This window comes from Cataglyphis hispanica, chromosome 6 (genome assembly GCF_021464435.1).
Source record: "Cataglyphis hispanica isolate Lineage 1 chromosome 6, ULB_Chis1_1.0, whole genome shotgun sequence".
In the NCBI taxonomy this organism is placed as follows: Eukaryota; Metazoa; Arthropoda; class Insecta; order Hymenoptera; family Formicidae; genus Cataglyphis; species Cataglyphis hispanica.
The window spans coordinates 8,453,540-8,480,998 of NC_065959.1; the positions used below are offsets into that span (position 1 = coordinate 8,453,540).

Here is a 27,459-nt window from a genome sequence, read left to right on the forward strand (position 1 = left end):
CGTTAAGTTTGACGTTTGGCAACACTGATCGGGACCGCCCAATACTACGTCGGCGTCGTGGTAGGGAGTCGCGCGATTGGCGGACGGGGAAAATTCGCACGGCCCCCGAAACTCGTGCGAGCGCCCGCTCTTCCAGAGCATGCCTGCCGCAGAGGAGGCACACGAACCGTCACACAAAAGCAAGATGGAGGATCTCACAGTCGAAGTATGCGGCGAAAACGGAGCGTATTATAAGGTTCGTTCTGTGAAAAGTATACGTGGGAGAGCGCCGAGCGGTCGGCTGTCAGATAGGCCGTGTCACGTGCCGCGATACGATCGTAATCACGCCGTGCGGGAGCCCGTACTTCGCGAATGCACGGTCCTCGGGAAATCTCTTCGCGAGAGGGGTAACGCGGCTTCCTCCGACGCCATGTCTCGTCGTCGTTTGACAGGGCGTGTGTGATATTTTCCCTCTCGGTCCCGCATTCAATCCTAGCGTACTCGCGTCCCTATCGTTCCCTTCCCTCGGGAATCTCTTCGTCGGCGACGCCTGGGAAAAAAAACAAAAGAAACGATATCGCGACACTATCTTAGCCCTCCGTGCTTATTCTCCCCCCCCCTCCCCCTCTCTCTGCCTCTCTGCTCCTCCAATCTCTCGGACGAGTTTCGTGATTTTACGTTCAACTTGCTCGCTGCGCGACTCGCTAAACACTCTTAATTCTTGCAAAGACGACTTCATGTATTAATTTTTTTTTTCTAGGCCTTTGTCACCGATGTCTTTGACGACGAAGTTTTGGTAACTTTCGAGAACGAGTAAGTTTCTCCCTCTCGACTCAACTGGATTTGACAAGAGAGCTTGTATTTCTTTATATATAAAAGATCTCTTATCAGTAAGAGATCTTTTGTGCTAACAAAAATTTATAACACTTATGAAAGCTGTTAAGTATCTTTGCTTTTATGTTATGTGTTATAATAAAACAATCTTTTATCAGTAACTTGTATCTTGCTGGATAAATTTTTAAAAATGCATAAGATTATTAAAGATCTATTTATAGTTTAATTTAACATAGGTGTGTAATCATGTAGGCATTTTTATACGTACATTTTTATAGCTATACTATTATTGTTAAAATCTTGTTCTTTTTTTTTACACAATATATAATTTATATGATTAATATGATTCATATCAAGCTGCAAAGCGTTAATTGTTAGTCTTCTTATAAGTTAAATGACAATACAAAAATTAATATAGAAATAGAAATATAGACATATACGTGAAATCAAAGTAAAAACTGTCCTGTAATAATAAAAATGTCACAAATATTTGAATATGGGATATACAATGAAATAAAATATAAAAACTATATTTCTATATAAATAAAATTGCAGGGCTTATAATTGTTATAAGTTGCACTGAAGAGATATATGTTAGAATACTTTTGTCCATCGTTAAAGATTAAAATTCTTAAGAGATTTGGAAATTGGATTTTATGGAAAAATACGTACATAGTTTTTCGTACTATACCTTACAAATAATCTAATCAAACTTATAATATATTGTAGTTGGCAACCTGAATCGAAATTCCCATTTGCTCAAGTCCGTCTACCTCCAAAAGATGGTTCCAAAGCAGAGTTTCAAGAGAACCAGGAGATTGAAGTATTCTCTAGATCTAATGATCAGGAAGCGTGGGGCTGGTGGAAAGCACTTATTAAGGTGCGCAAAAGAATTTATTAGCAAATGTTGACAAGTACAATGCTTATAACATATGTAATATATTACATATGTGTGTGTGGATGTGTGGATTGTGTGTGTGTACAGAGTATTCAAACAAGGTGATATCAAATTGTGTGTCGAAATGAACAGGCACATCGAACATCTACTGTAGATTAAATTTATTTAGTTACATAAAATGTTTTGTAACTTGACAATAAATGGTTTTTGGAGTATTGTTTATTAAGACTTCGATGTTTCTACGAGTATGACATACTGTTGAAAATTGGATACCATCTTTTTTAAACCCATATATTATACACATATGTTGTGAGAATTATTAAAGGAATGAGTTATGACTTTATCATTCAATTATACATGATTTTTTTAGATGAGTAAAGGAGGCTTCCAAGTAGTAGAATACTTGGGATGGGAATATACATATACTGAAATTGTAGCTAGTGAGCGACTGAGAGCCAAAAATCCAAATCCACCTATTGACAAGAATACATTTCACAAGATCGAAATTGAAGTACCTGAAGAGCTCCGAGAATTGTAAGTAGTTTAAAGAAGAAAAAATAACTTATTGCGCATCATTATTTTGATTTAATTGTGGATAATTTTAATCAGAGTTATTCTAATATCTCTACATTATTAGATGTAAACAAAGTAATTAAATTGAGCATACGTTACATATTACAGTGCGAAAATGGACAATGCACATAAGGAATTTCAAAAGGCGATAGGGGCGGCAGTGTGCCGATATGTGCCTGAACGAGGAGTACTGCTGGCCATCTCCCGTCATGAAAATATACATCGTCACAGTAGCATGCTCCAAGAAATGCATTTTAGAAACTTATCGCAAAAGGTAAATTATTTTTACATTATTTATAAAAAAATTTTTATCAATTTGTTCTTACATCTTTATCCAATTTTAAAGTATGTAAGGCAATATTTTTTTAAAGTCTTGAAAAAAGTTTTATTATTTTAATTTTTATATATATATTTTACAGGTTTTGCTATTGAAGAGAACAGAAGAAGCAGCACGTCAGCTTGAATCTACTAAACTTCAAACAATAGGAGGGTAAGTTATTAATATTTTTTAATATTTGTAAATAACAAACAAAAAATCTTGTGAGATTGTTTTACCTGCCCTTGTCCATGTACTGTCCTGGTTACCATCCTGTCTGTGGTTTGCATTTACTGGCAGAAAAATCAGATCACAAGATTTCTAATTATTAATTGATATGTTTGCTTTAATACCACGTAACTTCATGAATGTGATTATATAGGCACATCATAAATAGTATTTATTATACATACATCTTATTTCTTTTTCTTTCATCTCTTCTATTACGAATATGATTATAGATAGAATATCAACAAATTTAACATTTTTGAAGCTCGCATATATAATTGTATTTATTCGAATTTTTCTTTTGTTATAACAAAACAGGTGCAAGTACAATAAGAAATTTTATGTGCACTATAATTCATTTTCCCTTGCGTTATGGCAGATATCTTTTGTTAAAACAACATTAGATTATAAGCATGATCATGTGCATCGCAGACACAATCATTATTATTTTATTAAACTATTTTTTTTTTTCTTTTTTAAAAAAGAATGCTACTTTAAGTATGCTAATAAATATTTTATATTATAGTAACTAATGACTTATTTTAATCAAAATCTATTAAATTATTGCAGAATTATTTCTATAAATATTTTGATCACTCCTTGAATTTAAGCTGCCTTTGACTTTTTAATCATAATGTTGGATATATTGGCAAATAGAAGAAACTGTCTAATAGACATGCACCTTTGAGAAAAATTTGTTGGCAAGTAAAATAAAAAGATGAAATATTATGTCTTTAAAATATTATAAAAACATTACAAATAGAGAGCAAATCAAAAAGATTGTTATATACAAAATTTATAGAAAATATTTTAGGGTTATGAGAGTTTTAGGGTAATTCTCGCTCGAGAATCCATAATGTGTGGAAATAATGCATTGCAGAATGAAACATTTTTATATTATATATATATATATATATATATATATATATATATATATATATATATGGACACACACACACATATATATATATATATATATATATATATATATATATATAATTAATTTTGTTATATATGTTTGTGTGTGTGTGTATATATATATATATATATATATATATATATATATATATATAACAAAATTAATTATTTTTGGAAAAATACTAACATAGATGTAATCATTAGAATATATTATTATGTTAAGATTAAAATTTTAAACTCATTTTAATAAAGATTATATATGTTATGCTCTTTCCCGAAATTTTTATATATTATAAAATGCAGATATCAAAATATATATATATATGAAATACGACAAATTTTGCATAAATATTTTTGAAAATAAATTTAAATAAAGTTTACATGCTAGTGTCTGCATGCATTAATCAAGAACAAACAGACAGAATGGCAGGGACATAGGATAGGGCCATCTTATAATGAGTTTTCACTGAGTTACACCATTCTCATTTCAGCAAATTTAGATCTTCAAACTTTATATATCAGCGTGTCTCAGACTTTGAGGCAGGAGTGAAAACAAATTCAAGGTGAGATCACAGCAGCGTGGTTTAGAATTAAGTTTAGCTTACTGTATGACAAGATACACTTATACATTTTTTTAAACGGAAAATAAATCTACACTTTAAACGTGCATGCTTCAGCATTGTGTAGTACTCACTGAAATCCATGTGCTTCAAGTATACTGACTAGACATATAAGACAATTATATTTATATCTTTCTCCATTTATTATGTGTTATGTAGTAAAATCTTGCGTGATTGGTGAGGTAGCTGACAGATATATTATACGTATAGCTGTGATCAGTTCTCGATTTCATTTTCTGTTATTTATATATTAAGTAGATTCGTTAATTCTATTATTTATCTTGTATCAAGAACGCCGGAAACTTGACCTGCCAATGTTTGAGAAACACTGATATATCCCTTGCATATATATTTCTGCAAATGGTGGCTCTATCCCATGTTTTCTTAGAAAAATGTGTACAAGATACACGTTAAAAATATTGTGAGAAAGTATTAATTAAAACAGCTTTTTACTTTTAAGAATATACATTTTAGTTATAAGTAATATTAATGTCTCGAGATACATTGTCTTTAACATATCTTGACAGATATTTTAAATGATCTCTTTGTTAAATAATGTTATATTGTTCCAATTGCAAATCTAATATAGAATAGCTTCCTTCCTTAAGAAAATAAAAAATGATACAATTTTTCACCATAATGATACATATAATGCAAGCATAAATTGTAATTTCAGATTATTTCTATTATTTCATCTTTTATGAAATGACGAGATCAAAGCATATTTATCTATATTATTTGTATTAAAAAGATTAAGTGTATTAGAATACATACTTTGTTTAATTAATGAATGCATGTAACATATAATTTATAACATTATATCGGATATTTTTTTAATCAGAGTCTTATTTATATTATAAAGGCATTTAAAAAAATATTTTAAATTGTTCCTTGCTTCTAACTATACTTTACATATATTGCATGGCTATTGTATCATTTTGAGATATATATCAGATACAATGCAAAGCTGTCATTTTTACAGCTTTAATAGAAATTAATTTGTATCTGCCAAAATGCAAGCCATTGACAAAGATACTATTATAGGAAAATATGCCACATTGGTTTGCTTCTCTCTCCACAATATTGATCCACATTTATATATAGCATGTGTACAACTAATTATATATTATAAAGTAAATAATTATATTCATCAAAGAACTTATTATTATTTTTAAACTACAATCGCGAGAAATTAATAGTGATAGAGGAAAAAATAAACATATTTATACATATATATATTAGATATATTAATCTGTGATAAATCTTAAAATGTTTTATCATGAAATATTTCTTAGTTTTTTAAACTTTTTAAAACTTTTGATATACTTTATTTTTTAAATAAATTCATAAAAAATTTAAAAATTTTATTTTTTTTATAGATATACCGACGAATTTAATGTTCGAGAAGACCTTATGGGGCTAGCTATCGGTGCTCATGGTGCAAATATTCAACAAGCACGAAAAGTTGATGGCATTACAAATATAGAATTAGAAGAAAATTCATGCACATTTAAAATATATGGAGAGGTAATAATAAAAATTTTATTGTTTGTGATATTAAGATAAATTATTTTTAAAAAATTTAATATTCTCTATATTTATATCTAAAAAAATATATACACAGCTTATCAAGTATTTTTCTTAATTACAGACGCATGAAGCTGTTAAAAAAGCTCGATCTATGCTGGAGTACAGTGAGGAATCTATACAAGTCCCACGGGTTTTGGTAGGGAAAGTAATTGGGAAAAATGGTCGCATTATCCAAGAAATTGTCGACAAAAGTGGAGTTGTAAGTATATTTTTATCATTAGTAGTTATCATATGTAATAAATTTAGATACATACATACATACATACATACATACATACATACATACATACATACATACATACATACATACATATATATATATATATATATATATATATATATATAGTGTGTGTGTGTGTGTATGTGTGTGTGTGCGTGCGTGCGTGCGTGCGTGCGTGTGTGTGTGTGTGTGTGTTTGTATATATGTATGTATGCATACATGTATAGATGGCTGTATAAAACTAATACTTTCAGAATTAATATCAGGTAGGATTTTCCTCATCTGAATTAACAATGTTTGAGAAAATAATTGAAAATATTATATAAGCATATCAATTTTCATTTTCAGTTGATACAATATAATTTTTTAATTGAAAATGTTAAATTTAACATAGATTACATGTAATACTTTACAGATCCTCTACGTCACTGATATATGTTTATCTCAGGGTATGTAACAATTATCCGAAATTTTTAACGTTGCGTTTTAAGTATAACGCGATATTATTGTAGTTTTATATACATTACAATATGTACAAATTATCTCTGAGATTATTAACGTCGGGTTATATTTAAAAGCTCTACAGCTCAAAAGTGAAGTAATATTCAATTGAAAATGGAAGTTTTCTTTTTTTTATTCACGAGACATTAGGTGATATATGATATACCTTGTCTGTTCTCGGTAGATAACAACTGGCTCGAGTGGGAATATACATATTGATAAAGTAAGTATGTCATTTTCTATTGTTTGTGATTTTATTCCATTCAGTTCATTTAATCAGTCATTCATATCTATCGATGTCTGGAAGCACTCGCAAATCTTACATGAACCACTCGGGCCAGTTCTTTTAAATTGTATCAAAAAGAAAGAAAAAAAAAAATAATAATTGTCTTTTATTTATACAAAATCAGGCCTCTATTCATACTTCACATTTAGCACTAAATGTGATTATCTCATTCTGAATGCTATTTGCTTTAAATATCAGAGTTTTGCATTCAGCATTATCATGGTCACATGACTGCATTTGACGCTAAATGTGCATTGTGTATATGGACCTTAATGTACATGTGCGTTATAAACAATACTTGATGCATAAGTTGTTCCATGTCCATGCATTTGTTTTTTGTCATCGATTATTATGTTTTAAAACGGATATTGATTAAAAGTATGCTCTTACAGTCATTTAAATTGTTGAAAATTTACGATTGTTAACGATTGGAGAAATATATGACATGGCATTTGCTCCTGTCGCATAAATAATAAGAATATATTAAATGGATGAGGGACTAAATAAACTTAACGCATGGGTGATTTTTTTGTACAGAAATTATGTCAATTTCTTATTAAATAAAAAAAATGTGATTGTTTTATGAGATTGATGATATTATAAGAGAAAAAACTTATTTTTGCAGTAACATTGACATTATTATATTTGATTAAACTAAAAAAAAAAGAAGAAGAAATTTTAACTTGTTTCTTTTCACGTTTCTCTAAAAGAAAGATTATGATCTCATTAATGTATAATATAATTACTATCTGCCCCTAATGTAAAATTGTACAAATGCAATTACATATATTATCTAAAAAAAATTTTATTCGAAGAAAGGTAAAAGTATTGACAAATAACTTTTTCAAAAACAAAAGCCCTTTTGGGATATTAAGGATGTAAAGAATACTTAAGCAAATTTTCACAGACTAGTCAACAAGTCTATTGATGGAAATGACAAACGCCAGTGACTGAAAACTGATGGTATGGATATGAAATATCGATTCTAAATGTCTCATATATTGGTAACTTGTACTTGTAAATGCGTTAAAAAGCGCAATTTTAACAACTACGAATTTCAGGTAAGGGTAAAAATAGAAGGAGACAATGAACCTCAGCCAACGATTCCACGGGAGGAGGGTCAGGTTCCCTTTGTCTTTGTCGGGACTGTTGAAAGCATCGCCAATGCCAAAGTTTTGTTGGAGTACCATTTGGCACATTTAAAGGTATAACAATATATCGAAATGTTAAAATTTTCAATACATTTCGTTTAAAATCAAACAATAATTCAAAAAAATAAATGCGAATATTGAGACATTATCCTATTCGTACTATAGGAAGTAGAACAACTTCGACAAGAAAAATTGGAAATTGATCAGCAATTACGAAGCATGCATGGGTCGACTACAGGACCAATGCCTAGTTTTCCACCCACAAGACGAGGAATGGTCGCGGGACCGGAAGAAGGTGTCAGCGGCCGTGGTGGTCGTGGCGGCCAATCTCGGGGACGTGGCTCTCGGGGTAGAGCCCCCACCAGACATAATGCCGGTAATATTATTATTCGATACATCAAATTAAAAGACAGCACCGCTAGGAAATATTAATAAATGTGAACTTCATCAGTTTTATATAATTACAGTTTTAACATAATTTTTGAATTGTAAAGATAAAGATTTTTTGCGGGAACATTTCGTAACATATTATTTCTTTTGAATATTGTAACAAGTTTTTAGGCTTGTATAATAAATTAGTCTTAATATAAAATGCAAGCGAAAATATCTATTAAATAATAATCTGCACTTATCAAAAATCTTACAAATGATCGATTTTTAGGATTACGTAGAGATGCTTTAGATAGCAATGAGGATCGTGTTCGAGATTTACCGCCAAGAGGTGGCCATCAGGGAGGTGCCGGTAACTCAGGATATATGAGTGGCAGACAAGGTCGTCCTCCAACCCAACGTAGAGATCGCAGAGATGAACGTCGTCGTACTACTGATGATGAAGATACTGTTTTAGACAGCCAAGACGTTTCGAGTATTGATAGAGGTAATAATATTTATCAGTTTTATATATATATATATATATATATATATATATATATATATATATATGGGCGTGTGTGCGTTGTGTGTACATTTGTGATCATAGTCATAACCATTTCGTCCTAAAGATGTGTTGTGTTATAATGCTTTGAGATTAGCATGAAATATCAAGCAAACTCTTGTGACCATCTAACACTAATGTTATCGTCGATTTTTAATTCTAATGCATGCTACTAACGTATGCGTACTTCCAATTATCTTTAGCTAATTTTATTTTTAAATATTAGTCTCTTTATTGCACATGGTTACTAAACAGATGGTCACAATAGTTTGTGTATGTATAGACTCGGTATCAAGTGTGGAAGGAGGATCTAAAGGAATAAGACGAAGACGACTTCGGCGCTCGCGACAAAGAAGTTCAACGCCAACAAGTAACAATCAAACAGGTAATCTTATCTTTAGCCAATAGGTTTGCATGATGATTCTTTAGGACGATCGGTTATATTAAGAAAAGCGCAATCCATTAATAAATATTTTGTCACATATTTATATAGGTTGACAGACAATATATACCAGGGTGTCTACTTCTTGAAAAAATATGGAAAATCTGGAATTCTCTCGGATTTCTTTTGTATTTGAAAAAAATCAGAAAATGATATTTTTATGATATTTTATGATATTTTTTATGATATTTATTGGAACTCAGAAGAATTTATTAAAAAATGCGCGCTGGAAGACATTGAAATTATATTATGAATTTTCTTAAATTCAGTAAAGTTTATTAATTAAGTTTTGGCCTCATATCGAGGGGTCATCTTTAATAATTTAAAACGATATAGATAATAATTGCAAAAAACCTGGAAGGTCAGGGGATTTTTTCACAAAATTTGAATAGACACCCTAGACACACACATACACATTTGTATATATGAAAACATTCAGAGTTAATCTATGAATTTGTTTAGGCAGTAATGCCGGCCCGTGCGACCAATCAACAATGAATAGCAAGGAAGGAACACCTGCGAACGACGTTTCTATGTCTAACAACAGTTCCCAAGGACCTAAAGGCCAAAGAGAACATCGGTCTCGTCCTCCTCGTATGCAACAGAGCAATAAGCCTAAGGAAGCTTTGGTTAACGGTACCAGTGGCTAAACAACCGTTGGGTTGTTGACAATTGCTACCAACATTGCTACACGTTACACCTGATGAGAGCTGCTGTTAACTCCCAGCACGTAACATGACGCATACCGACACAAGGATTACACGATTATGGAACGCGACATGATTAGTCTACGCTCGTTGTTAAGACTGTTTGCTACCGATATAAGAATACGACAGTTTAAGAAATCGTCATTCTCCTTAAACACATTTAAGGACACATATTAATATCCATGCATGGTTTAGTTTAATGATGGTAATTACACTGTCATGTTTGATATATGGATACATTCATTGGGAGATAGAGGATAGCATTTGGTAAGAAGGATTCCCTGATTGTGAAACTGTGCCTCATTTTTATACCGAGCTCCTAACTTATGTGGCAGTGCTTTGGATGTACTTTATAGTACACCTTAGTCACTTATTAACGTTTAATGATCCGATATTAGGCTGGATAATCGCGGCTCGTACGTCAATTATCGCTCTGGGTAGGTTTCATCTAGATATGTCGCGCTTAGTACTTACGATGTGATTTGATAATCTCGGATTTATTTGGTTCACTTTTAATAGCATTCAATTAATAAATTATTCATCGTATTTTTTTGAACGTTATGTATTAAAAGATGCTTTAATTATTTGATTGACAATTCTTTGCTTTATCAGAAATAATTCTGCAAAAAATTGAAACGAATGCGACATAACTAAGATGCAACTCAATGTGCAAGGAAAATGAATTTCCGTTGTTAATTGTAACAATGGTAGGCGGCAGCTGTAAAAAATTCTGGTTCAAAGATATTCCCAATGATGTTCCTTTCTATTTACTTGAGGAAATTGAGTTTTTCATTTATGGTTATATTAGTAGAGTTATATTTAACAACACTAGATTTTTATGTTTCAATGCTGAGTGTTGATTAATAATATCATGATGATTGCGAAAAATGACTTATTCGAATATAACACGATCAGATGTGCACAGGAGTCGGTTTTTATTTCCGAATACACTTTTCACATAATTTAGTCTCTTTTTCTTTTTCTCTTTTTTTCTACTTTTACTACAGTCTAAGCATACTATATCAAACTTTAGGATTTGATATCAAGTTCGTTTCTGCATTGTTTCTCATGATTTAAAAAGAAAGTAAACGTATACTTAGTAATACCAATGTATGATGTGCCAGAGAAGGAATGATACATGTTTTATGATATCTAGCTAAAGTGCAGACTTAGCGCATACCTTTATTACTATAATACTACTTAGTCGAAATGTGGATGTCTGAACAAATAAACTAGCTTTACTATACTAAGCTATAAAATAGATATGATCAATTGTTTTAAATTGATTATCACACACAATATTATTAAAAATCAGTTATATCAATTTAAAACAGTTGTCTCTCTTCTTCCGGATATGACAACAACTAATCGGACGTGTCTCATGAATTTTGCAAAAACACACACATGGTGGTTGATGCAATATATTGACACCTAACAAAACAGCTGCCATTCTATCTGAATATTCTTGTGGCAGCCAAAAAAAAAACTGAGATATCCCCCAACTTGCTTGTTTCAGATACATTTGTATTGATTGCAATTTGTGCATAATTTAAGAATAAAACATTTCTGTACATAGACTGGCCATTGATATAATCAACCTTAGACTTCCTCTAATGTAAACAATGCATAAATATTTTTATCAAAATTATATAATATAAATTGTATCTTCTCTTTTTCTCTTACATATTGTTCATTAATTTTTATTTTTTATGATTAATAATCGTAAACAATATATACAGGTATATTGAGATATTGTATTTTAAATTAACAAATTATATATATATATATATATATATATATATATATATATATATATATATACGTTTGTCTAGTTGCTTAGCTATCTTATATGTTCAGATAAAAAAAAACCATTCTGTGTATTGCATTTTCTATAAATTTAATAAAATATACTAAAATTCAACTATATATTAAATCTGATAAAACTTGAAATTGCTAAGTAACCAATTTTATAGATGAAGTATATAAGGTATATATGCATAATTAAAGTATAAGTTGCGCATAATTTGCTGTCAGTCCAGTTGCCTGTGTATATATAAATCAGAACATCAGGTACAAAAGTGAGGTGAAGTCTCAACGGTAACAATCAGTGTAACCCAAGATTCCCGCCGAGACCCTGTTCTTTCCGCCATTGAGCCAATCTAATAGCGTACCATCCCTGTGGAACATAATTCACTTTTATCATACTTTATTTACTTCATTCGTTTCATTCGAATAATATATAGATTTTTATGTTCACGTTGCATATTCTAATTTATTATATAATCTTATATAATTTACTTACTTCAACGTCAGCCTCGGAAAGACCAGTTTCAGCCGCGAGCAGGACAATATCCGCGGTATGAGGTGCCCTTGGCCACCTGTTAAACTGTTCTTGAAGAACTGCTTCCTGGTCCACTGTCAAGCGAATTACTCGAGTACTACCAGCTCCGCTTGTGGGAAGTCGAGTAGGATAAGACTTCAACATGTTTCCCTTATAAAGAGAAAATTTATTCAAAGTTATTCAAATTCAACACGAAAGAAAGCAATCAAGATAGATAATTAACGCTATATTATAACGTAACATGATATGATAATGTTGATTTCTATATCGATATTTTAATATATTCTATATTGATATTGACTCTTAGTGTGACAATTAGTGTGAAATCATGAATCATCTTTCTTCATTTAATTTTCTTTGAAATGACTACTCAACTCACTAATACAGAAACAAAAAATGGACTATTATGTAGTAATAAATCATTAATAAATAAATAAATATATTAATATTAAAATATATTAATAAATAAATAATAATTAAGAGCCAAACAAGATATAAATCAATTGCTTTAAAACAAGATTTTTTTTTCTTTAATTATCCAATGCGTAATCTTTTATTTTTTTTTATGACATTTTTTTTAAATGTTTAATTATTCAATAATGCTGAAGATAATCCAAAAAAAGAACCGAAACGTACTAATTGGAATTAAAGAATATCTTATTTAGAGTGACAAACGTGTAGTCTCGTAAAATGTATCTGTGCTATCAGATTAGCTCTTCTTACATAATGACTTTTCTGTTACAGTAAAACTGGTATTTGTATAAGTAATCGATACACAAGTTCGCATGCTATATAATATCCCAGAAATTCGCGTATTTTTTTTTTTTTTTAATAGATTTAAATTTTATTTCTTTGCATAGGCATTGAGCTATTTATTTTAATATATTTATTTTAATATCTATGACTAAGAAAAAAATATTCATTTTTAGTGATAAATCGTAGAAAATTTTTAGCGGCCACGTTAGAAACTTACAGTAAACAAGCCAGCGGTAAGAATAGCACGACATTGACCCAACATATTTCAGGGTCTCTACGAGATTTTGGATATGTTTCAAAAACGTGGCGACATACTTACGAAAGAGACACAAAAGAGTCTGACGAAATCTAATAAAAAGGCGTAGAAGAAAAAAAAAAAACAAATTAAAATTGCAAATAGATCAGAGCAAATGTATTTTCTTTGAATAAATCAAGATTCTACAAAGTATGAAGACGACAAGAAAATAGAAAAAAAAAACTTTAATACACTCGAATTTTTTTTTTATTTTAAACATTTTTTTTCACTTTTGTCTCTTCGAGAAAGAGAGAGAGAGAGAGAGAGAGAGAGAGAGCAAAAAGGAAAAATTATTAATGTATGTATTAAAATGTTATCTATATCGCTTCGCTTGGACCAGTTGCCGCGTTTCTATAACGACCTTCCTAAAACATCCCGCGGCGTATAATACATATGGTAATGCGTAGGTGATGTGACATTACGAATGCCTTGAGAGACGCCGCGCCAGTTACGGAACAACTTGACGGAATGTTAAACTTGACCTACACAGATCGAATCGCATACCAAGTAAGTAGACGCGGACTCATTTATCGAGAGGATGACTTTTGCGATCGCAGAGGCTTTTATCTTGATTCAGAAATCTTGTTTGCGTGCAGAAATGAGGCGTGAGCACCTCCCAGCCTATCGTCAATCATCATCGCGTGTCGATAGTTGATATGCAACCTTCGCATATGCAAGTAAGAGATATCGAGTGAACATTTACATAGGTGCTACTTTAATCGATTTCTTTTCATTTTTATTTTCATTTTCATTCTTTTTATTTTTTATATGGCGATTAAATTTTATGACAAATGTCAAATTTATTTTATTAAAACATAAAATATTTGAATAATAATTGAATAATACATTTTTCGACCATATTTTCGAATAGCTTTCTGAAAATTTATAAAAATGTTGTGTTATGTGGTCTATTGCTCGAAATATAATGGACTCTTTTTGACGTCCGTGTACATTTGACGTTGTCTATTTGGTGTACAATACATCGGTAAATCATCTTCGCAAAATTCCAGGAAATTCATAAGATTGTCTTCGAGTTCTTGATGATAAATCGAGCCAGCGTATTTGTATTCGATGTGACGTCGATCTTTTTCAGATATCTATATTTAAATATCGAATTCTTTCAATTTTTAAGCAATGATTAATAGCCCCTAGAGGAGGCAAATACACATGTTTTTCATAATGAAAACTTGTAAATAAAATCACTCACCGCTTTCCATTCGGATCTGATTAAAGCGTTCATGCAATCATCGATCAAGGAATCGCCGTAAAAATCCTATGTAGCGAAAAAATAAGCGCGAAATAAATATATCGATGCATATAAATGTATCGAATCTCTTACCATCTGCGACAGCAAAGTAGCTCGATTTTCGACTCGCAGGCATTCAAATTTATCGTGAAAAATCGCTACAGCCCAAGGTTCGCAAAAGTATGCGAAAAAATCCGAAATATACGAATTCTGATCGGGCGAGAACAAATAATTATTATGAAAAAAATTTATAAATATAAAGCAAGCCGAAATTCAATAAAAATCGCTCTTTATATTCTCATTAGTCGTTCTTACTTGAAAACGAAATTTTAACTCGTTCAACATACTCTCGTGTTTCCCGTATAGAGCGATCATATTCTGAACTTGAAATATCTATAAAAAATATTTATGAGATGAAAGTCGCGTTAAATTTCAAGATAAATGAATATAATTCATATAAATTTAACTACCTTTCTATTAAAGCACGTTACAGTTTCCACCGAGTCGTACGCGTTTAATCCAATACGGAAGTACCCAATTTCGGATGTGCAAGAGCCAGTTATAAGCGCTTCGCCCTGCGCGATGTCAAAATCAATTACGTCGATGCAATTATTTGTACGAATTATTTTCGACGAGCAAAATTTCATCTGAACGTTCTTATTCGCGTTAGCCAATAATTTGGCTAAAACTCACATCTTCATTCGTCATCTCGTCCCACGTTTTCTTTCCGGGCTTATGCACGTGCAAATAATAATAACCACCTGGCAAGATGCACGCAATTACGATGGGTTTACGAAATATCGGAAGTGTCAAATGCATCTTTTCCTTTTTCTGCTCGCCCTGCCGATGAATATCGATCACTCTTCGTAAAATTTCGGCGAGCTTTCGACGTAAACGCAAAATGCAAAATTAATCGATAGTTAGACTTTCAAGAAAAAAAAAAGAGACAGAACTCTATTTTATACTAACTCTCTCCCCGATTTCTACACTATTATAATACTGGTGTCGCCGTGATTCGGAGTAAAACCTTTTGGAATATTTCGTCATGGTACCTGCGGCGAAAATAAACGGATCGTTGGTGCGACATTCGAGATTTATGATTAATAAACCGTCGAAAACGAGACCGGCACGAGAAAATGCTGAAATCGTAAACCTCATGTGAAAAATCGCCACATCGATTAAACGCAGCATTAAAATGTCAATAGTGAAAATTACCTAAAAATGAGTTAAAATTAATTGTCTTCTCGTAGAAGTTAAAAAGAGCATCGCAGACCAGATTTTTTACTTCGCCCTCTTTCTCGATCGTGATGCTTTCAATCATCAACTTCCCCTTGTCGTCTTTTATCAGCACCCAATCGATCATGGTCCATTCGCACAAAACTTGAGTCTCATCTTGTAAAATAGCGTTCATCACCGTTTCGTGCACCTTACGAACATAATATTACTGTATCTTCTTATGACGATATTAATTCTATATACAACTTCAAAAATGCATTTAATATTTAAAGAAAATAAAAAAAAATTAAAGAACATATGTTTGTATAAACTTCTTTTATCGTTCTCAAATGCTAAATCTCATTTTTGAAACCTACTATCCATTTCAGAAGTGGATCTTGTACGTTATGGAACACTTTGTATTATATATGTTGATTTTTTTTATATACAGGGTGGGCTCAAACATTTCGGCCAGACTTTAAGACTTTAATTTGAGAAATTTAATTCTAAACAAAAAGCCTTTTGTTTAAATTTGAAATTGATTATCTAAAAATCTATAAAACGTATTACAATTATTTTGACCTCATTTGAAAGATAATTTAATTCTTTACAACTTTTATTTCGATACTTTTTATTAAAAAACGTATACTTTCTTTGATATTTGTAAAAATGTATAAAATAACTGTAATTTCAGAAATTTTTGAGTGCTAACTTTTTAAGGAAGAATTTTTCCACTCATGTTTATAGGAAACTTTTTGCTCAGAATTAAATTTCATATAAAAATCTCAAAATCTGGCCGGAACGTTGACACCCTCGTACATTTCTAAAGAAATACAATTATATAGATAAATAAAAATAAATATATAGAGCTATAATATATAAAATTAACATAACATTATTATCTTAACTATACTTCGCAATCGCTGAGAAAGACATTGTCGTGCATGTTGTGGGATTTCGGTTTGATCAACGTGATCCACGAAGGGTTTACACCGAATTTAATCAAACCGGCGAGTGCACAGTAGCAATCAATATTACAACCGTAAAAGAATATTGCTTCTAATGGAATCAGACATGACATTATCGGAATATTGCAAAGTAGCAACTTGAAATTAAATTATGCATCGCACTTACTCCTTTCTGTACAATTCTTTGTTAACAAACGAATTTTTCTTAAACAGTCAGAAGCTTCAGCATCATTATTTATGACAAGACAATTCCATGGGCTCAGTTCTTCTGTATTCATTCTTGGAAAATATATGTAATGTATAGTATTTTCTATAGAATATAATACTATAATATACATATAATATTTTGTTATACAAGGGATTTGGCGCCGGGATTTGGCGCTTGTTTTACATTAATGTGGAAAATCTTTACTCTTGTTTTTGGGTTTTCCTTTCTTGTAATATCGATCTTTGATATTGTATGCCGCACGTTAAAATCAAATAGTCGTATGAGACATTTCCTTGATTCATCACACTCACGTATTTCTCTTTCCTAGCACGAATATATATGTATATGATTTATATTAAAGCGATCGATTGTGAGAGAAAAAGGAACTAAGAATATATAAAAAATACATCTCTTTCATATTAAAAAGAAAAAGTTAGATATACATAATACATAGTTAAAAGAATTTTACACTAGCACCTGTTGATCTCTGTCATAATTCCATAAACAATATTGATCCAGGCTTTTGCGATCACACAGCGACGATATTCTGAGCAAAATTTTCCTTTAAATGGAAGTAGACATATCCCTGCGCGACTTAGTTTATTATCAAAGGGTATACCATACGGCGATATCAATGTAAGATTTGTGAATTGTATATAATGTTGCATTGATCTATCATAATTCAATATTATTAATGATTAAAAAAGAAAAAAGTATTTTTGAAAAATTATTATACCGAGTGAGCCCAAACGTTCCGATCAGATTGATTTGAGATTTTATAAAAGATTTAATTCTGAACAAAAACTATAAACATGGGCGAAAAAAGCTTTCTTAAAAAGTTTAGCACCTAAAAACCTCTGAAATCATGGTTATTTTATATATTTTTAAATAGATTTTTTTTTTAATGTTAAGGAATGTATGAGGGAATATTTTGAAAACAGTTAGTTTTTTCACGTTTTGATTTATTTTCTAATTACAATATTATTTTAGTTTAAAAAGAAGTTATTTTATTTTTAAAGAAAAAAATTTTTCGTTTTGAAAGAAAAAGATTGTTATTTTTTATTTTTATTGATTTTTCCCAAGAAATTTATTTTAAATTTAATTTTCTTTTTATTTCATTTTCTTTTCACTTTCTACTCTTCCTTTCATCTTTCTATGATGATTGATTTGAACAATGCAGAAAAATAAAGTTTTTAGTGGAATAAGCAAGATAAACATTAATGTGTAAAGTGATTTAAAAGGTTTTTGAGCGCTAAGTTTTTAAGAAACCATTTTTCGACCCATGTTTATCAGAAACTTTTTCTTCACAATTAAATTTCCTATAAACTTCTATATCTCAAAGTCTGGCCGAAATGTTTGGGCCCACCCTGTATACAGATTAATATATTTTATAATTGAAAAGTTTACCGGAAAGCAAGATATTCTGCAAAAGCAATTCCACAATCCGATGCGCCAACGATGACGATTTTCATATCGATAATTACACGTGGCATCATTGCCATTCTCGGTGACGTTAGAAATAAAGAAAACCTACTCTTATTAATCTCTTCAGTTTTTGCGGCATTTTCGCAGCTATCGACGTTTTCCGAAATGATTGGGAATCTATATTCAGCTTGTCTACGAGGATCAACTGGAATCATATCGTCCAAACAAGACACCAAAGGATGCATTCGCGTCTGCAAATTATATTAATATTCTATCAGTAATTTTTCCAATCAAAAATTATTTAATTTTTTTTTGTTTTAGACAATTACACGAGGAACATGTCACCGTCAAACTATGCATTTTCGAACACGCTATCCACCGAAGCTCATATCGATCAAAAAAAAGCTGGATAAAAAAATTATCATCAAACCTAAGCCTAAAACCTAAATATTCAAAATTTAAAAATATTGACGTACTATTTAAACGTACACCAATAAAAATATATACAACGTCAAAGAAATCAATTTCTAATATTCTTAAAAGAGAAAAATTATGAATTCATTTTGCTAGAATGTGGGTCCTTAAAAAATTCAATAGCTTTTAAATCATGAATCAAATATTATCATAAATCTCACCAGTGCACATTCATCTTCGTGATGAAGCCGATAGAAGATTACCGTTAACTCGCTTAAACGAGCGATCTCACGGAAAAAGAAGCGATGGTAAGCGGAGAAAATCGGCATGAGAACAAAATGCAAGAGGCGTCCGTAATTATCTCGAGGAATACTCCGCATAGACACGTAATCTTCTATATGAAAATATTTTTTAATAAAATTCATCTGCTTCTCGGTACTACAATAAGATAAAAGAAAAAAAAATATTTTTATTTACGCTTCAATATAAATGTTTTATAAGAAAAACTGTATTGATATACGTCAAATAACCGTAGTAAAGCGAGTCCGATTATTGTATCGTTGCACTCGAAGATGAAACAATCTGTATCGAGCTGCGAAGGATTCATCGCGAAATCAAAATCGGCTAGGACCTCGTCATGGTTTGGTATAGCGAATAAAAGTTTCTGGATAGATTTTCGATCTTGTACTTGGGCGCGACGATACTTTATCTCTTCGCGAAGAAGCGCTCGATGTACGATGTATAACGCCAGAGGAAAATCTTTATTAAATCTCAATGGGACGCGCTACATCGTATATGAGATTTCAATCGAAAACATAATAAAATATCATTTTTTTTTTCCTCGTTCGTATTTATTAATCGAAATGATTGTTATGACAAAAGTACCGTGAAGTATTGAAGAAACTGTTGGTACGGATGTGAAAAAGGAAGGATAATCGCGCAGTACTCTAAATGCGAGAAACACTCAAAAGCAGCTTGCAAAAAATCATAGGACCAATGAGGCCTCATGTCATCACGCATGGCGAGAATTTCCAAAACGAAGGCATTCATTTCACCGTGATACGTCGGCAGAGTATCGTGGATGACTTGCATTTGCGACATGCTGCTGTCTTTAAACAAACAAATCGTTTATCCTTTTTTGCAAAGAAGCTTTTCATGTCGTGCATTATATAATTATTCATTATTTATTATCATTATAGCATTATATAATTATTCATTATTTATTATTAAATATTTATTATCATAATTTTTTAGGAAAAAAATTTGTTTAAACTTTTTTTTTACCTACGAGACAAATTTCTTTTCCGTCTCCTTCATTCGATCCTTCGAAATTGTAGCTCTCTTAAATCATTGAAATATTTATTATCATAATTTTTCATTAGGAAAAAATTTGTTTAATCTTTTTTTTTTTTACCTACGAGAGAAATTTCTTTTTCGTCTCCTTCATTCGATCCTTCAAAATTATGGCTATCTTAAATCATTGAAATATTTACTACTATAATTTTTCATTAAGAAAAAATTTGTTTAATCTTTTTTTTTTTACCTACGAGAGAAATTTCTTTTTCGTCTTCTTCATTCGATCCTTCGAAGTTATGGTTCTCTTAAATCATTGAATATTTATTATCATAATTTTTCATTAGAAATAAATTTGTTTAATCTTTTTTTTTTTTTACCTACGAGAAAAATTTCTTTTTCGTCTTCTTCATTCGATCCTTCAAAGTTATGGTTCTCTTAAATCATTGAAATATTTATTATCATAATTTTTATTAAGAAAAAAATTGTTTAATCTTTTTTTTTTACCTATGAGAGAAATTTCTTTTCCATCTCCTTCATTCGATCCTTCAAAATTATGGCTCTCTTAAATCATTGAAATATTTATTATCATAATTTTTATTAAGAAAAAAATTGTTTAATCTTTTTTTACCTATGAGAGAAATTTCTTTTCCGTCTCCTTCATTCGATCCTTCAAAGTTATGGCTCTCTTAAATCATTGAAATATTTATTATCATAATTTTTACTAAGAAAAAAATTGTTTAATCTTTTTTTTACCTATGAGAAAAATTTCTTTTCCGTCTCCTTCATTCGATCCTTCAAAGTTATGGCTCTCTTAAATCATTGAAATATTTATTATCATAATTTTTACTAAGAAAAAAATTGTTTAATCTTTTTTTTACCTATGAGAGAAATTTCTTTTCCGTCTCCTTCATTCGATTCTTCAAAGTTATGGCTCTCTTAAATTATTTTTATTAAAAGCTTTCAGTATCGCGTAAGTATAAGTGTCAAATTCGATTATCGATGAAACACTGACCTTTTTCTTCGGAATTTTTTTTATCTTGAGTTAGTTTGATTTCTGATCTGTCGTCATTTAAACTCGGATCGAATCGCTGCTGCCGATCATCTTGCGATTCTGACAAAGGTACAGAAGATCGAAGAAACTCGTTTGAATCGGTCGCTGCGACATCAGTTGGCGGTTTATCGTTTTTGTCCGATTTTCTTAAACCGTTATACGGAGTCAATTCGAAATTTTCAGTCAACAGATTAATATCGATTACGGAGTTGAGACACATAACACCTGCCATCGAACCATCGGCGTCTTCGCCGATGATCAATTGGCGACAGCCGTCCGGATAACGAACCATCTGGCTGGTGTAATAATCACCATAGAGCTCCCTCAAGTATATATCTTCACCACCAATAATCGTTGATATGTCATCGTAATCTTCCTCGCTATATCGTAAATATATGCAGGTATTTATACAACATCCATAGTTTTCGCAGAAAAGGCAAATTTTTCGGATATACTAGGATGGATAAAAAAATAAGGCTTCCTATTTTACTACAATTTTTATTATCGTTTAAGCACAAATAAATTTGTTGTATTAAAATAGAAGCTAATGACCACTTTTATAATCTTCGAGAAGATTGATACAGTTGTTGCAATCAACAATGCAACCACAAGTTTATTTATTTATGCATAAGTGATAAATAAAAGTCGTAATAAAACAGGAAACCTTACTTTTCGATCCATTCAAATCGACTCACACGACCTTCCGTATCTTCAGTTTGGGACGTAATTGTTGTCGATTGCTCAAATATAAAAATTGCATCGCATCATTTCGCGCGTTATTCTTAGCCGACACTTTAGTCATCTCTCGCTCGAAAATGCTCGCTAAAATAAATGTGATAATACGAAACTCTTGAATTATAATAAACTGAGCGTAATTTATTATTTTTATTATTATTTTACTTTTTTATTATTTATTATTATTACGCCATTCGAAGGACATAGGTTGATAGAAAAGATCACCTAGCGTAACTCGAGGAGGTACCACCAGAATCACGTGTTGGCAAAAGGTAGTAATGTCAAAGATCGCGGCCAATAGCTCCTTCAGAAATTCATCCAAATAACGCTCATTCCACACCAGCAAGTGTACAAACATTGTATTTCTTTCCGTGACAGTAGGGATCCTTTTCGAAAAAAGATGCCAGTTGAATAAAATTCGCTGAATCATTCATTCAAATTCAAGATATGAATTGATCGACACTACTCTATCAAAAGGTTTGTAAATTTTGCTATTTTCCAACGAAACTCTAAAAGTGGAAAAAAAATTACCTATAAATCGTTTTTAACCAAGTCAACCAATCATGTGGCACAGATGGGATGTTGGGATAATTGTAGAGGCATATGCCCGAAACGACATCATGTCTGTCGTTATATTGGATCATCGAGAGACAGGAGGTTTCGCTGCAAATTTCATATAATGGTACATTAGCACGGATATATAAGATTATTTTGGCAATACATAAGAACGAGCAAGCTCCGAGATAATTCGTTATAAGTACTAGAGCTGTTCCAATTCTACGTCCCCGAAAATTTCGTAAGTCGTCGAACATATCAGACGTTCTAAACACGGTAAATCCGAATGTTCGACGTGACGATGTCCCGTGATCTTGCTAGGCAATTCGTCAATATGAAGCTGAGAACAATGTCCACTTTTCGACTTGTTAACCAAAGTGATCAATGACATCTTGAAAACCTCTTTGGCTTGGCCGTGTGTCATGCGCGATTTTCATTTGCAATTCGATTCTCATCGCGGCTACTTCTTCATTAAAAATTCTCACATTCTTCATTTAATCACACATAACATATAAATAGTCATAAATCGTTAATCTCATATTTGGATCAATTTTTTAATTTTAATTCTATTTTTTTTCTCATAAAAATATTTCCCGACTTCTTTATATTTCAAGTCTTTTTTCTAACACTTCACGATATTAGATGCGTCCAGCAGCACGAGCCTGGTTAATTGACGATCGCCAATTAACCGTTCGGAGCGAACAGTTAGTGAGGGAAAAGATCAAACGAAATTATCGAATGTTGACTGACCGTGGGAAAAGGAGTTCGTTGGACCGTATGGGCCTGACAAGGTGACTTTAATGACCGCAAAAAGGCAATAATAAAACTCCTTGAACAATCTAAACGCGAGAGGCGAAGTAATTGCTTCGCTTTCTCGCTCCCACACATCACTTTTTGCTCCTCGCGCAGCTTTTCTTTTCATCTAATAAGTGACTCCTGTTAGATAGCATTCTCACAATCCTCAACAAGCCAACGTCAAATGTATCACCGTTGGAAGGGACTCCCGCAACAACGGTGCAAACTTTTTTGCGTTAACGCTATTCATATTGTATTAAATATGTATAATACCGTAAGCATAATGCTGTAAATGCGAACGTGAAATCGACAATGACAAATGATAGTTCGCACTTTCAATTTTTTTAATTTTTTTTTTATTTTTATTTTTTTTTTTAATCAAACTACTCAAACTCGGTACCGTTTCGAAAATTTTTTTCTTTTACTTGTTTGTTTTGTCGCACGGGTTATTCTCTGATGACATTTAAATCCAAATTAATTGATCTTAATACTCGTTGACCGAGTTTAAATTGTATCAAATGAAATTACTCTAATAAATTAATTACTTAACAATAAAAAATTAGAGTTCTGCGAAAGAATCAATGGAAGTATAACAATTATTTAATTGACAGTATATAAATACACACACACACACACACACACACACACACACACAAATACACCATATATAGATATTCTCAATTATTTGAGATATATTCGCTTTTTTCTTCTCACTTTTCCCATCGGCTGCTGAGAAAATTACCAAATCATCGTCGATCCTTAACTACACCTGTATCTCTTCAACTTACAGCAAGTTTCCGAGCTATTAAAATAATGACTTTCGTCATGCAACGTGTGGAATTACGATGTGCAATACAAGACATTTTCGATATTATTCTCTCTCTCTCTCTCTCTCTCTCTCTCTCTCTCTCAACATAAATCTTTCAAATATGTATAGCTTCTCATATTTGTATGATCTTTTTCTCTCTGCTCCTCTCTTACCCCTTCCTCTCTTTCACTCTCCTTTTTTTTCCCAGCTTTACTTCCTCCTTTCTCTCTCCCTTCTTCCTTTCTTTTCTCCCCCCTTTCTGATATCTACATATATGTACAGATCAATTAAAATTCAACTTAAAAATTTTTATCGAGAAAGATCCTTATGTATCGACGCAATATACTTTCAATGTTTACAAAATAATGACAATAACATTCGTTAGGCGATTTTATTAACGAGAAAGTCTAGAATTAATATAACCGTCTCCGTTGTTACTTCAATCAAGACATCTTTTGTTCCTTGCTTCTAATTAGTCCGATAGAGATCCCGTGATTGATTATAGGTCGTGTGACAATCTCACCGCGGAAGAAACATATGTATATATATATATATATGTATATTTTATTTAAAATCATAGCAGATAAAAAAAAAAGAAGTATCGTTTTTATGAGACAATTAAATACATAAAATTATGAAAAATTCAAAATAACATGGCATATGCAACAATTAGTTTTTCAATTAGCATCTCTAAACGCAATCTAAGGGAAAAATCTGTGAGCGGAAAATCCCTTTCAACAGATCACTTATTGATCTATAAGTTGCAATTAGCGGTGCGAAAATCGCTCTATGAATCAATGCCATTCATTTTCCACGTAAGCCCCGGTAACGCTCTTGCATATACGCTGAAAAAAAAGATTCTTTTCTCGTGTGCCCACCAGTAAGAAAGGCTTCCCGCGGTTGTCCCGCTATCCTCAACATCGATATAACGATAGCGCATGTAGAGCAGCATTGCGTCTTTATTCAGATAGAAGTAAAGTGTCGCGCGTTAGTTAAAATAAAGGAATGTAAAGCATTTTTATTTTGATTTGCAAATCAAGAATTAAAAATTAATTAATTAATATAAATTTTTATTATTATAAATTAATTATTTAAAATTGATAGCATTATTTTCTTTTAAATATAAAAGAAATATAAAAAAAAGGGATATTATTATATTTCCAATTTTTAAATTAAATTAAATTCTTTTCGAATTATTTTTCAATTTTTAATTTAAATTAAATTATTTCAAAAACAATATATATGCATATATTAATATAATAAATTTCACTGTATCTCTTTCCTCTTAATTCGTATCTTTTCAATTTCTATTTTTTGTTTTATCTTATATATAAAATATATTATATTTTTCTCATTGCGTGCAATTATAATATTATTCCTAACAACACACATGTTTAAAAAACGTTTCGAGGATATAAAACATCCTCTGAATGTCCTCTCGATGTCTTTTGAACGTGCACTGTTAAGGATAAGACCTATTGTGTCATATGCCATAATTTGACATTATTTTCGCAATCAAATAATTGTCAAAAATAAAAGTTTAAGCGCATAATCAGACATCTCAACAAAAGCTTTGCTTAAAGATTCCCTCTATTTTCTCAATACGCAAATACATATATTGAATCGTTCGTGCAATGTGCGTAGTTTATCAGCCATTCGTCACTAGCAATAAATTCCGCAATATTTTTGGGCTAATATTAATTCGTTCCTACTGAATCTTATACACCGTGTGTGATCGAAATAATAAATGCAGAATCGTACATTTATTATTATAATAAACGCAGAATTGCATTTACTACATACGCGTTATATTTCATAGTACTAACGACCTCGTTAAATATTCCATACGTCTCTGGAAATATTTAAATAAAATCTGATGTTTTTTTTTCGAAAATAAAACTTCCTAATTAATAAATTTTAAATAACAAACTAACGAAAAATAAACTATTGTATTAAATTGAAAAGTTACAATATACCACAATCACACAATATAATTTTTCTGTTTTATTTCTAGTCTCCATTTAATGTGACTTTTTATGACGTTAGCGGCTAAGATAAGAAAACGTTTTGAAAAAAAAGTTAGCTTACTTATTGTCCCTCCAAGCAGTTGATCGCAGAATAAATATAGAAGAACGTAGTAGATCCACACTCGACAACGGTACGCACGCGACTGACGAGACTCGAGACTTTCTGGGATCGACCTAAACATCGTGTTGTAAAATATACGAAGCAGAATGGGAAACGAAATTGTTTTGCATATACATATAGATGCAGCTGCTTTAAGATATTGGCAATGTAATTCTAAATACATGATATTAAGCTCTGATATAAACAACCAATAATTAACGATTCTGCCTGAAAATTTACAATTTGAAAAATAGCGAATTTGTCTCTTCTGTTAGAAATACATTTGTAATCTACAATTTTAAGGCAATAAATATACACATTTTTTTTTTTTCATCTCTCCATGATGTCATTGGAAATTTAAATTTGCGTACAAAAGTTTCGATAATGAAAAGACAAATTAAATATACACAGTTTTTCTATTGATCTTCTATCGCTCTTTCAACATTACGTGTATAAAAAAATATTAATTTGTAATCAACCATTTAAAGGGACTCATTGAAAAGGAAGAGTGTGTGTGTATCACACAACACGTACAATTTATTTTATAATTTTTGAGAAAATGCGAAAATATGTATTCGCATACCGCAAATTCTTAATAAATCTAGACTTGGACACGTGGCTAATGAGTCCGCGTGATAATCCATCCTTGACCCGCTAGCTTCACATATACGCACATACACACTGTCGGCTGAGAGTTACTTTAATCGTGCAAAAGCACGATAACTTCCTAGGCACATCATATGAAGAAGCACTTTACTGTATTAATCTTTCCCCTAAAAAAATTATATTTTTCTTTTTCATACATAATGTTTTTAAAAAACTATTTTTTTAGACAAAAAAGCTAACATATACTTGTATTAATTTAAACAACAAATTCTCAACGATTCTTTGATATCTATATATACTTGACTGAAAGGAACATTAGGATTTAGGATTATGTCTGTTAAAAAAGTGAAATATAAATGTAGAAAATTGTAAAAAAGCTTAAAAATATAATTATTTTATTCGATATACTCTAAAAAACATG

General features: G+C 31.1%; 2 protein-coding genes across 8 annotated transcripts; one reads left to right on the forward strand and one right to left on the reverse strand.

Annotated features, from left to right (window-relative positions):
- Positions 1–93: 93 nt before the first annotated feature.
- LOC126850561 (fragile X messenger ribonucleoprotein 1 homolog) lies at positions 94–11,772 on the forward strand. 7 transcript variants are annotated; one of them, XM_050593693.1, is made up of 15 exons: positions 94–235; positions 740–792; positions 1,543–1,693; positions 2,082–2,245; positions 2,393–2,558; positions 2,704–2,774; positions 4,238–4,309; positions 5,746–5,893; positions 6,018–6,155; positions 6,862–6,900; positions 8,025–8,168; positions 8,280–8,490; positions 8,776–8,991; positions 9,332–9,433; positions 9,953–11,772. In XM_050593693.1, the coding sequence occupies exons 1-15, from the start codon at positions 140–142 to the stop codon at positions 10,138–10,140; spliced, it is 1,959 nt and encodes a 652-aa protein (XP_050449650.1). In that variant the 5' UTR covers positions 94–139; the 3' UTR covers positions 10,141–11,772. The 7 variants fall into 7 exon arrangements, with proteins under 7 accessions (XP_050449650.1, XP_050449655.1, XP_050449653.1 ...); XM_050593698.1 differs by having other exon boundaries at positions 9,957–10,136; XM_050593696.1 differs by lacking the exon at positions 9,332–9,433.
- Positions 11,773–13,021: 1,249 nt separating this feature from the next.
- LOC126850560 (cilia- and flagella-associated protein 61-like) lies at positions 13,022–26,484 on the reverse strand. The gene is made up of 23 exons (XM_050593692.1): positions 26,394–26,484; positions 22,679–22,810; positions 22,373–22,533; positions 22,108–22,234; positions 21,374–21,792; positions 21,240–21,296; positions 21,115–21,171; positions 20,990–21,046; positions 20,866–20,922; positions 20,739–20,795; positions 20,609–20,665; positions 20,350–20,406; positions 19,951–20,174; positions 19,596–19,849; positions 19,287–19,503; positions 16,051–16,261; positions 15,805–15,974; positions 15,529–15,717; positions 15,306–15,410; positions 15,151–15,228; positions 14,929–15,045; positions 14,797–14,862; positions 13,022–14,686 (listed from the first exon to the last, which is right to left on the reverse strand). The coding sequence occupies exons 2-23, from the start codon at positions 22,789–22,791 to the stop codon at positions 14,498–14,500; spliced, it is 3,039 nt and encodes a 1,012-aa protein (XP_050449649.1). The 5' UTR covers positions 22,792–22,810; positions 26,394–26,484; the 3' UTR covers positions 13,022–14,497.
- Between the last annotated feature and the right edge of the window lie 975 nt (positions 26,485–27,459).

Bases quoted from the DNA above. Each gene is read 5' to 3' on its own strand.
- LOC126850560 (XM_050593692.1), bottom strand. From the start codon at position 22,791: ATGATCCAATATAACGACAGACATGATGTCGTTTCGGGCATATGCCTC. The intron at 15,046-15,150 runs GTAAGAACGACT...TCGCCCGATCAG, and splicing joins AGTTAAAATTTCGTTTTCAA to AATTCGTATATTTCGGATTT. The intron at 14,687-14,796 runs GTGAGTGATTTT...ATTTAAATATAG, and splicing joins TCAGATCCGAATGGAAAGCG to ATATCTGAAAAAGATCGACG.
- LOC126850561 (XM_050593693.1), top strand. From the start codon at position 140: ATGCCTGCCGCAGAGGAGGCACACGAACCGTCACACAAAAGCAAGATG. The intron at 793-1,542 runs GTAAGTTTCTCC...AATATATTGTAG, and splicing joins TTGGTAACTTTCGAGAACGA to TTGGCAACCTGAATCGAAAT. The intron at 8,491-8,775 runs GTAATATTATTA...ATCGATTTTTAG, and splicing joins CCCCACCAGACATAATGCCG to GATTACGTAGAGATGCTTTA.